Raw genomic sequence first — 12,320 nt, 5'->3', positions numbered from 1 at the left:
GCAGTTGAGGCTAGCTCATTGAATGTATTCAAATCACAGATAGATAGATTTTTAACCAATAAGGGAATTAAGGGTTATGGGGAGCGGGCGGGTAAGTGGAGCTGAGTCATGATCATCAGCCATGATCTTGTTGAATGGCGGAGCAGGCTCGAGGGGCTAGATGGCCTACTCCTGTTCCTAATTCTTATGTTCTTATGTCTCCATATCCCTTAATTCCCTTAATATCCAAAAATCTACCGATCTCTGTCTTGAACAGATTCAACGACTGAGCATCCACAGCCCTCTGGGGTAGAGAATGCCAAAGATTCACCACTCTCTCAGTGAAGACGTTTCTCCTCATCTCAGTTCTAAATGGCCGACCCCTTATTCTGAGACTGTGACCCCTGGTTCTAGACTCCCCAGCTCGGGGGAAACATCCTCCCTGCATCTACCCTGTCAAGCCCTGTAAGAATGTTGTATGTTTCAATTAGATCACCTCTCATTCTTCTAAACTCTAGAGAATATAATAATAACTTTTATTTATATAGCACCTTTAATGTAGTAAAACGTACCAAGGCGCTTCACAGCAGTGTTACAGACACACAGATAAATTTGACACCGAGCCACAGAAGAAATTAAGGCAGATGATCAAAAGCTTGTTTAAAGAGGTAGGTTTTAAGGAGCATCTTAAAGGAGGAAAGAGAGGTAGAGAGGCGCAGAGGTTTAGGGAGGGAGTTCCAGAGCTTGGGGCCCAGGCAGCTGAAGGCACGGCTACCGATGGTTGAGCAGTTATAATGAGGGATGTTCAAGAGGCCAGAATTTGAGGAGCGCAGACATCTCGGGGGGCGGGGGGATGGGGGGATTGTGAGGCTGAAAAAGATTACAAAGATAGGAAGGGGGCAAGGCCATGGAGTGATTTGTAAACAAGGATGAGAATTTTGAAATCGAGGCTTTAACTGGGAGCCAATGTAGGTCAGAAAGCACAGGGGTGATGGGTGAGCTGGACTTGGTGCGGCTTAGTACATGGGCAGCTGAGTTTTGGATAACTTCAAGTTTACATAGCGTGGATTGTGGGAGGCCGGCCAGGAGTGAGTTGGAGTAGTCAAGTCTAGAGGTAACAAAGGCATGAATGAGGGTTTCAGCAGCAGAAGAGCTGAGGCAGGGCGGAAGCGGGCGATGTTAATTTCTTCTGTGGCTCAGTGTCAAATTTATCTGATTTATCTGATTTGTTCTGAGCAATGGTTCCAGGCATCTCTGTGGTGCTCTGGTACCTCAGCCAGATAGTGGTTCTTGGTGTGCAACCCTCGACGGTGCGTGTCAGGGTGCTATTCAACCACATAGGGCATCACAGCCAAGTCTTCACCTTTTGTCCACACACACATTCAGCAGAATGAACCATGGCTGATTTTCTCCTCTGTCACCTAGCGGTGCTGAGGGTAATTGTAGCAACGCCCACCCACCCCCACTGACATCAGGCTAAACGGAAAAGACATGCATTATTTATATAGGACCGTTTCGCAACCTCAGGACGTCCCAAAGTACTTTACAGCTAATGAAGTACTTTTGAAGTATAGTCACTGTTGTAATGTTGCTAACACAGCAGCCAATTTGTGCACAGCAAGCTCCCACAAACAGCAATGTGATAATGACCAGATAATCTGTTTTAGTGTGATGTTAATTGAAGGTAATTGGCCAGGACACCGGGTATAACTCCCCAGCTCTTCTTCAAAATAGTGCCGTGAGATCTTTTACATCCACATGAAAGAGCAGCTTTGGTTTTAACATCTAATCCAAAAGACTGCACCTCCGACAGTGCAGCACTCCCTCAGCATTGCAGTGGAGTCTCAGCCTGGACTTTGTGCTGGAGTGGGACTTGAACCTTCTGACTTAGAAGCAAAGCTGCTATCCACTAAGCCACAGCCGAACACAAGTAGAAATATAGTCTCTCTGTATCCACTCTATCAAAACCTTTCATCATTTTAGAGACCTTTATTAGGTCACCCCTCAGCCCAGAGACCCAGCCTGATCATCCTTTCCTGATAGGTGTACCCTGGCTTCTGATATCATCCTTGTAAATTTTATTTGCAGCCTCTGTCGTGCTGGCTACAGGGGTGTGCATGCACTCGCTGTAAAAAAAAATGAAGAGGAAAATTTGCCTGAACAAGTGCAAGGTAAACTGTGCACTCTTAAAATTGCAGAACAAACTTTCATTGATGCAGTAAAATAATACTTCCTGAAACCTTTTGCAAACCGAGGGACCGTGACATGCATTGCATTTAAAGTTGGAAAGTGTCGCGAGAGCATTTTATTGAAAAAGGTTTTTTTTTTAAATTAACAGACTTAAGTAAAGACAAGCGCCGCTACCCCGGGAAACGCTCTTTATTCTGCAAAGCCTTTAAAAAAAACATCTTGGGGGAACTTTGTCCAGCTGGGCTTTGCCGACCCGGGAACCAGAAGAAGTAAAAGGGGCGGGTTGCAAGCTTTTTCTTCCGGCTTCAATTTAATCTTCAGCGCTGCCTGACTGACACAGGATCACAGATAAACCTTTTCAGGGTGAAATTGGGCTACGCTCCGACAATGAATGGTCTTCGAGCTGCGAGTCTGGGGCAGCGCGCGATGTCGCTGCAGGTAAGTGTTTGCAGCTTACCTGTTCAATAGGCTATATTTGTTAAAACCTCATCCTTGGCTAATCTGTTCCCCCTCCCCTGCCACCTTGATCATTATTCTCAATGCCCTTTTTAATTAAAAATAGATTTAAATAGATTAAAAATAAGCCCACTCTCCTCTAAGTCAGAAAATTGTGGGTTCAAGCCTCCACTCCGCAGACTTGCCCACAAAAATCTAGGCTGGCACGCTCCAGTGCAGTGCTGAGGGAGCGCCGCACTGTCGGAGGTGCTGTTTTTCGGATGAGACGTTAAACCGATGCCCCGTCTGCTCTCTCGGGTGGCATTATTTAGAAGAAGAACAGAGGAGTTATCCCCCGTGTCCTGGCCAATATTTTTCCCTCAAACAACATCATTAAAAACAGATTATCTGGTCTTTATCACGTTGCTGTTTGTGGGAGCTTGCTGTGTGCAAATTGGCTGCCGCGTTTCCTATATTACAACAGTGACTACACTTCAAAAGTACTTCATTGGCTGTAAAGCGCTTTGGGACGTCCTGAGGTGTGAAAGGTGCTATATAAATGCAAGTTTTGCTTTTTTTGTATTCATTATAACTGATAAGTTAGTGCTTAGTTCGATTCGAAAAGCAAACCCCAGAGTGAGAGGTTGAAGTCATGCTGTCCCCATGGTTTAGAGGCAGTCGCCTGATTTTCTGATCAGCATTATTTTATTGCCAGTGTTCACTCATTTAAAACGAGATTGTTAAATGACAATTGTAAAATCAAGGGTTAAGGTCACTGTCTCAGCCATATAACTCAGGTTGGAGTTCCAGGTTGCACTGACCGGGCTGATTGTACTCGAGGCAATGGGAGGGGTGGAGAGTGTTCGGGAAATGTAAATTCGGCCAGGGCTCCCACTCCTGATTGTACATTGAATCCTATATCCCCCCCACCGTTACCCCACTCCGTGTCCTCCTCCCCCTCCATTTCCCCCTCCCATCACGTCTTGCCCCCTCTGTTCCCCCCTCCATACCGCGCTCCATCTCCCCCTCCCTCCTTCACCTGCTCTTCACATCTCCTCCTCCCCCTTCATCTCCTCGGCCCCCTCCATTCCCCCTCCTTACCCCACGGTGTCCTCCTCTCCCTCGACCTCCACCTCCCCCACCCCCTTCACCTCCCCCAGCCCCTTCACCACCTCCCCACATTTCCGCTTCCCCCATCACGTCCTCCCTCCTCCGTTCTCCCCTCTGTAGCCCACTCCATCCTCTCCTCCCCTCCTCCTTCTCTCCTCCCCTCCTCCTTCTCTCCTCCCCTCCTCCTTCTCTCCTCCCCTCCTCCTTCTCTCCTCCCCTCCTCCTTCTCTCCTCCCCTCCTCCTTCTCTCCTCCCCTCCTCCTTCTCTCCTCCCCTCCTCCTTCTCTCCTCCCCTCCTCCTTCTCTCCTCCCCTCCTCCTTCTCTCCTCCCCTCCTCCTTCTCTCCTCCCCTCCTCCTTCTCTCCTCCCCTCCTCCATCACCCCTCCTCCGTCTTCTCTTCCCCTCTTTCTGCTCCTCCCCCTCCCTCATCCCCTCCCTTCTCCCTCACCCCCTCCCTCTCCCCTCTCCGTACTCCCACGTCCCCCCACCTCCTCCCCGTGTTTGGACACTGGGTGAAGACAGGATTGGGCTCAGCTCTGATGTCCTTCTCTCGGAGCTTATTGATGCACACTGGCGAGGCTCACACCTGGATAATGGCCAGGTGTCTAACACTTGTGGAACGTCTGGGGGGAGTCACGGTGAGAGAGCAACATTGGAGGTGGTGGGGGGAAACAAGTTTGTTCTATGGATTCCACTGGTTTTTTTTTAAACACCTGATTGCCCCGAACATTGACATTAGTGTTTTCCTCAGACATTCTACTGTTTTGTGAACAGGAGATTTGTATAATTCAAATTATTTGGGTATCTCGACCATAGCTTTGCAACTACTCAAAGGCCTGTGACCTCTGTGATCTTCCTACACGTGATGAGGTTTCTGTGTAATGCCCCCGATGCCATCCAATGCCTCTCTTGACTTCGTTCACCTGTCATCTGAACACTTTGACCACAGTACTCGTATGCCTTGACGTAGAATATACAGCACAGAAACAGGCCATTCGGCCCAACCTGAGCCTCCTCCCATCCTACCTTATCTAACTCGATCAGCATAGCCCTCTACTTCCTTCTCCTTCAAATGTTTATCTAGCCTCCCCTTAAATGCATCGATACTATTCCCTACAGCAGCAGGTTCCACATTCTCACCACTCTTTGAAAGAGAAAATGAAAGACTTTGATTTATATAGCGCCTTTCACAACCACTGGTGTCTCAAAGCACTTTACAGCCAATGAAGTACTTTTGGAGTGTAGTCACTGTTGTAATGTGGGTGAAGAAGTTTCTTCTGAATTCCCTGTTGGATTTTCTTGCTGACGATCTAATAAGGATGGCCTCGAGTTTTGCTCTTCCCGACAAATGGAAACTCCCTTTTAGCACCCAGCGCGGAAGTCCTGCCCCCTTTATAGAAGGGCGCACTTGTCAGGAACTGGTCATCGTTTTACGGCTTTGGGGGAAGTTGGTGCCACTCAATTGGCTCGAATAAAATATACTAGGGAACATATCCAAGACCTTCTAGTGTGTATGGCTTAGTGCTACAGCATGTAGTGTCATTACCCAGTATCAGAGCTGGCACGGATTCGATACAGAGTAAAGCTCCCTCTACACTGTCCCCATCAAACACTCCCAGGGCAAGTACAGCACGGGTTAGATGCAGAGTAAAGCTTCCTCTACACTGTTCCCATCAAACACTCCCAGGGCAAGTACAGCACGGGTTAGATGCAGAGTAAAGCTTCCTCTACACTGTCCCCATCAAACACTCCCAGGGCAAGTACAGCACGGGTTAGATGCAGAGTAAAGCTTCCTCTACACTGTTCCCATCAAACACTCCAGGGCAGGTACAGCACGGGTTAGATACAGAGTAAAGCTTCCTGTACACTGTCCCCACCAAACACTTCCAGGGCAGGTACAGCACGGGTTAGATACAGAGTAAAGCTCCCTCTACACTGTCCCATCAAACACTCCCAGGGCAGGTTCAGCATGGGTTGGATACAGATTAAAGCTCCCTCTACACATGCTGTACCTGCCCTGGGAGTGTTTGATGGGACAGTGTAGAGGGAGCTTTACTCTGTATCTAATCCCGTGCTTTCCCGGACTGGAGAGTGTTTGATGCTGACACTAGATACTCACATCGATGAACACACTTTATAACCAAAAGATGATATAAGATAAACCCATTAGCTTCTCCCCGGATACAGATCCTGAAGGTCAGTGAGTGCTCGAACATTTTAAACACCGCACCCCACCTCCCACCCCCCCCCCCCCCCTCACATCTCTTAAGCTTCTTTGTTGTAATGAAAAGAGCCCAATTTTCTCTCTCCTCATAACTAAAGCCTCTTGTCCCTGGTATCATCTCAGTGCATCGCTTCTGCCTCGCTCCATGGCCTTGACATCTGTCCCAGAGTAAAATGCCCCAAAACTTGACACAATATTCTAAATGCAGCCTAACCAATGATTTGTGCTCGACACCCGATTTATCAAACATAGGATGGCACTTTTCTTAAATAACTTAAACACTTTTAAAGATTTGTGCACATGAACCCTTGTAGGGTTTTAGAGCTATTAACACAACATGGCTAAAATACATCAAATGGCTGATATAGTGTGTAGAGAGAGGTCCTGTGGGAAGGAAGGAGGACAGTAGGAGTATGTTTGAGTTTGTGTGTGTGTATTGGCACATGCGGCGGAGCCTGGTCTCCAGTCGTCTTGGATCCCCCTTGCCACTGGGCCAAGACCTTGCTCCGTCAAGCCCGTGTGGTGGCTGGTGTGCAACAGCCACCCCATGTTAAAAGAATTCACGCACAGGCATTTTCCACCGTTTAAAATGAGGTGTTATGTCAGTCACCTGAGTACTCATTTTTACTGTGGAAGCAAGTCATCCTAGACTCCCGAGGGACTGCCGATGATTATGATCAGACCTGGGCAACGGGAAGTTCTATTGAGCTGGGGATCTATTCAGGAAAAAAGTTGGTTCGGAATATTGATCAGATCATTTGAACTAAATACCCCACTCTCTACATTGTGTGGTAGAGCACTGCTCCCTCATTTTGAGTGCATGCTCCCCACCCAACCAATATCTCTCAGCCTTTTATTGACATTGTTACCAAGGACAATAAAGAGTTAGCTTTTTAGGATAGTCTGTCACAATATACAAATGCCTGTAACCTTTGTTCCCTTTTTAATCTGATAAACAGTCTAGTTTAAGGTGTGGGATAGCAACTTGTTTGTCGTAAAGGGACTTGTATGTATTTTAGGATTTCACTTGCATGTCTACCAGCAGTTTAGGAATCGATTGAAGATACCATAAATCACAATGACAGAGCTCCTCTGATATATATGAACAATGACTGATAGGTATAAGCCCATTCCACACAATTGGGGTACCTTGTGTATCACAATATATACTCTCCGCCCCATCTAAAACCATGTGATCTTCTGGGAGAGGCAAAATAAAACTTTTTTTTAAAAACAGACCAATTTGGGGGGGGAAATTCCTCTCCGCCCTATGCAGGCGATCGAAACTCATCCAAGAAATCATTCTGGCCCTGAATTTACTGACAGTAACTACCTTCTGTAAGAAGTGATCGCTGATGGCTGTTAGTGGGTAGGTGTGTTACCCAATGTCAGCTGAGTCAGAAGGTTGTGAGTTCAAGTCCCACTCCAGGATCTTGAGCACAAAAGAAATCTAGGCTGATACAGTCCGAGGTGCCGTCTTTCGGATGAGATGTTAAACCGAGGCCCCGTCTGCTCTCTCGGGTGGACGTAAAAGATCCTATGGCACTATTTCGAAGACGAGCAGGGGAGGTATCCCTGGTGTCCTGGCCAATATTTATCCCTCAACCAACATAACTAAAGCAGTTTATCTGGCCATCATAACAAAAAAAAAAAGATTTTCTGGTCATCGTCACATTGCTGTTTGTGGGAACTTGCTTGTGCGCAAATTGGCTGACGCTTTTTCCTACATTGCAACAGCGACTACACTTCAAAAGTACTTCATTGGTTGTAAAGTGCTTTGAGACGTCCGGTGGTTGTGAAAGGCGCTATATAAATCCAAGTCTTTTTTTTTCTTTCACTGTTGTGCCCATGGACCCAGTCACAGCAGGGATGTCCCAGGTGCAATGAGTTAGCTGGTCTTGACCAAGTCAGTAGTCAGGGTGCTATAATCAGCCCTGGTGCGCCTAGGGAAAAATTCTGCTGCTGATCGCAACCCTGTGCTCGAAGCCGAGGATGTGTGAATGGTGGTTCCAGCACAGGATCAGGTATTGGTGCAACTTCACTTTGGCCAAACAGTCTACCAACATTCATGGTCTTGATTTGCACATGAATCAAGCTGAACTATTGCCCATGAACCTCACTAGGAGTCATCGACGAGTAGAAAAAATTGGAAACAGTATTCCAGTCTTGGGTTGATTTGGGATTGGCGAGATGCTCAGAGAGAAAAAGTGCAGGGAGTGATGGAGCGCATGTCTTTTGAGTGCAAAAAATGAAAACTGTTCAGATGGACATTAATCATCCTGTGGCACTTTAAGGAACAACGAGTTCCCTGGATTCCTCCCGCAATCAAATACCTCCCAAACATAACTGGCCATTCATCTCATTGCTATTTTGGAATGTTGATGGTGCGTTGCTGATAGAACCATAGTCAGTTCAACAACAACAACTTGTATTTATATAGCGCCTTTCGCACTTCACAGGATTATTATGAGATAAAAATTTGACCGAGCCGCATAAGGAGAAATTAGAGCAAAAGCTTGGTCAAAGAGGTTTTAAGGAGCGTCTAAGGGGAGCCGAGTGAGGTTGAGAGGCGGAGAGGTTTCGGCAGGGAGTTCCAGAACTTGGGGCCCAGGCAACAGAAGGCACAGCCACCGATGGTTGAGCGATTATAATCAGGGATGCTCAAGAGGACAGGATTGGGGGAGCGCAGATATTACGGGGGGAGGGGGGGAGGGGGGGGGGTTGTGGGTCTGGAGGAGATTACAGAGATTGAGAGGGGCGAGGCCATGGAGGGATTTGAAAACAAGGATGAGAATTTTGAAATCGAGGCGTTGCTTAACTAGAAGCCAATGTAGATCAGCGAGCACAGGGGTGATGGGTGAGTGGGACTTGGTGCGAGTTAGGACACGGGCAGCCAGGTTTTGGATCACTTCTAGTTTACGTAGGTTTACATATTAGAGCAGAAAAAAGGAAGTTTTCGTCAGTTCTGTGATTGCCGGCTCGGTGGAGTTCAACCTATGGCGGAGCAGGGAACGAGTGACCAGAACTCCAGGATGTCCGCTTTCATCTGCGTGTGCGCTGAATTCTGAAGTTACGGTCAGTTTCAGAGGCATTAATGACTGCCAACGCTGACTGTCATTACCCACCACAAAATCCGGCCCATAGTGTAAGGAAGTCACAATTTGGCTTTTTTGTTGTTTTGCCCCACGTGTCGCAATGTCCTCTGCACTGTCGGAGGGTCAGTACTGAGGGAGCGCTGCACTGTCAGAGAGTCAGTACTGAGGGAGCGCTGCACTGTCAGAGAGTCAGTACTGAGGGAATGCTGCACTGTCGGAGGGGCAGTACTGAGGGAGTGCCACATTGTCGGAGGGGCAGTACTGAGGGAGTGCTGCACTGTCTGAGGTGCTGTCTTTTGGATAAGACGTTAAACCGAGGCCCCGTCTGCTCTCTCAGGTGGATGTAAAAGATCCTGCGGCACTATTTCAAAGAAGAGCAGTGGGAATTATCCCCATTGTCCTGGGGCCAATATTTATCCCTCAATCAACGTCACTAAAACAGATTATCTGGTCATTATCACATTGCTGTTTGTGGGAGCTTGCTGTGCGCAAATTGACTGCTGCGTTTCCCACATTATGACAGTGACTACACTCCAAAAGTACTTCAATGGCTGTAAAGTGCTTTGAGTGTCTGGTGGTCGTGAAAGGAGCTATATAAATGCAAGTCTTTCTTTTTTCCCCCTAGGTCTTCCTAGGGTTTTATTGTCGTTATTCATTCTGTGCACTCTGATCGCTGCATTTGTGCTGAACAGCAATCCAGTAATAAAAACAGGACATTCGCACAGAGAAAAAGCAAAACAAAGAAAATATAGATTGCCAATATCTCGCCGAGTAAATCTGCTGCCAATTATCCAACAAAGTCCAACAGATCATGCAGGACTGATCTGTAGTCTGTGCTGTAGGTAACTAATTTCAGTCGAAGCAGTGGTTGGAACCCTATAATTGGACTAGGTGTCCCAGCACTAAAGAGAGTCCCAAGCCTTCACCGGCATCCAGTGACCCCGAATGGAATTGCTGTGCTGCTATGTCAAGTGTGGACAAAGTCCATCTCAGCTCACCACCCTCGCTCCAATTGTATAGCCAGACAACGCTCACTGCCTAGAAATAAGAAAGAACTTGCATTTTTATAGCGCCTTTCATGTCCCGACTTAATGGTTATGAAATCAATGAGGGGTGGGAGGGGTGGTAGATGGAGTTAAGATATAGAGCAGCCATGATCTCATTGAATGGCAGAACAGGCTCGAGGGGCTGAATGGCCTCCTCCTGTTCCTACGTTAATCAGGCAAACACTCAATGGGGTAGAAATTGCCCCCCGCCCGAAACGTGGCATTCCCACCCCGTTTCGATGATTTTTACCCTAGCTGCCGTTCAGGTCGCCTCTTGCGCGACCTTCGGCACTTTGTTGTTTTTTTTCCCCCGTGGATCCGGAACTTGATTAAAATGGGGGGGCGGTGACTACACCTGAGGCACGGACGTTGGGTGCGGTGCGGAATCTCTGCCGCGGTGACATCATCATGCGACACGTCACCACGGCTCTCCCCTTCACTTAAGAGAGGTTACCAGGCTACCTGTTGGCGGCCCGGCTGAACCTGGGAGGCATATTTGTCAGGCCAACAAAAAAAAAACATAGCAGCAGTGCGCCCTCCCCTTTAAGGGAAGTCGCACTGCCGTTGCAGAAGGCCACAGCCTCACTGGACCACTGGGAAAAGGTTGTTTTGGCACCGCCGGGCCGGCCAAAGATTTTCCGAGGGGAGTGTCACCATCGGGGGGGGGGGGGGGCGGTTAGATCGGCGGTACGCTCGGTGATGACGCGCTTAAGATGGATCGGCAGCAGCGGAGCAGTAAGGGGGGGATCGGGGCACCGGCGGGAAAACTCGGGAGTGCAATTGGATGATCGGCAGCCATTCCACCAAATGTTGCGGTGGTAACAGGCCTTATGGACTGGGGCAATTTTGGCCCCAATGCCTTTTGTATGAAATTCCTTTCTGTTATTTATTGAAGAAGTTGCCCGTTTTAAAATAAGTGGGTTAACTCCTGTGTTAAAATAGCAGAGAAAAGAATATCATCAAAACACATTAAAATAATTGCTAATATTAATTTCTAGGTTCAAAAAAATAATTTTATTACAAGAACTGAGTGTACTGGGCTCCTAACTGGAGTACTGTGTCCAATTAGAAAGAATATGAAGGCCTTAGAGAGGGTGCAGAAAAGATTAAAGACTTGGATTTATATAGCGCTTTCATGACCACCGGTCGTCTCAAAGCGTTTTACAGCCAATGAAGTACTTTTGAAGTGTAGTCACTGTTGTAATGTAGTAACAAGAATAGTTCCAGGAATGAGGGACTTCAGTTATGTGGATAGACTGGAGAAGCTGGGGTTGTTCTCCTCAGAGCAGAGAAGGTTGAGCGGAGATTTGATAGAGGTGTTCAAAATCATGAGGGGTCTGGATAGAATAGAGAGAAACTGTTCCCATTGACGGAAGGATCGAGAACCAGAGGACACAGATTTAAGGTGATTGGCAAAAGAACCAAAGACGATGTAAGAAAACTTTTTTACGCAGCAAGTGATTAGGATCTGGAATGCGCTGCCTGAGAGGTGGTGGAGGCAGACTTAATCATGGCTTTCAAAAGGGAATTGGATAAGTATCTGAAGGAAAAATAATTGCAGGGCTACGGGGAAAGGGCAGAGGAGCGGGACTAGCTCAGAGTCGGCATGGGTCCGATAGGCCGAATGGCCTTTTTCCGTGCTATAACCATTCTATGATTCTATGGTACTCTTTTGTTAATAGATTGCCACAGCAAACCCGATTCACCATTAGCTGTCAATCAAGCTAGGTGAGTTATGATCTTCCTTATAGAGTAGTGTATACGCACCTGAAATTATTTACATATCTGTTAAAAAGACTACTGTCAATCATTTATCCTTCAATATTTGTATTATTGGTTATCAGAATGCTGTAGCGGCCATAGGTGGGAAAAGAAAAGACTTGCTTTTATATAGCGCCTTTCACAACCACCGGACATCTCAAAGAGCTTTACAGCCAATGAAGTACTTTTGGAGTGTAGTCATTGTTGTAATTTGGGAAACGCGGCAACCCTTAGAAACTCTTGAAATAAATTGGGAATCTTTATCAACTTTTAACTTTTAAAATAACTTTGGAAGTCACCTTCCTAAAGCCTGCCCCCCAACCTAGCCTCGGGTCGTCTACCATCAATGGCGCTACCCGGTGCCGAGCTTGCGGCCAACACTTCGCCGTAGGCAATTAGGTTTATAGAGCTGTGCCTGGCCTCCAGTTGTCTTGGACCCCCTTGCCACAGGACCAAGACCTTGCTCAGCTAAGCCCGTG

At 47.3% G+C, this 12,320-nt stretch overlaps 1 protein-coding gene across 4 annotated transcripts in view; it reads left to right on the top strand.

Annotated features, from left to right (window-relative positions):
- Positions 1-2,074: 2,074 nt before the first annotated feature.
- Positions 2,075-12,320, top strand: part of LOC139233890 (CDGSH iron-sulfur domain-containing protein 3, mitochondrial-like) — a 100,059-nt gene continuing 89,813 nt past the window's right edge. For 2 of the 4 annotated variants that reach the window (XR_011588233.1, XM_070864530.1), the window contains exon 1: positions 2,318-2,607. Coding sequence is in view for 3 of the 4 variants with exons in the window: in XM_070864530.1 (XP_070720631.1) it covers positions 2,557-2,607 (51 nt within the window). In the remaining variant the exon portion in view is untranslated. Of the gene's footprint in view, positions 2,151-2,317; positions 2,608-12,320 lie in introns of those variants that run through there. The other 2 variants (XM_070864533.1, XM_070864531.1) reach the window with 2 other exon arrangements.

Source organism: Pristiophorus japonicus, chromosome 21 (assembly GCF_044704955.1).
Source record: "Pristiophorus japonicus isolate sPriJap1 chromosome 21, sPriJap1.hap1, whole genome shotgun sequence".
Taxonomy (NCBI): domain Eukaryota; kingdom Metazoa; phylum Chordata; class Chondrichthyes; family Pristiophoridae; genus Pristiophorus; species Pristiophorus japonicus.
Note: the sequence above shows the minus strand (reverse complement) of the source record. Positions and strands in the feature narration are given on the sequence as shown.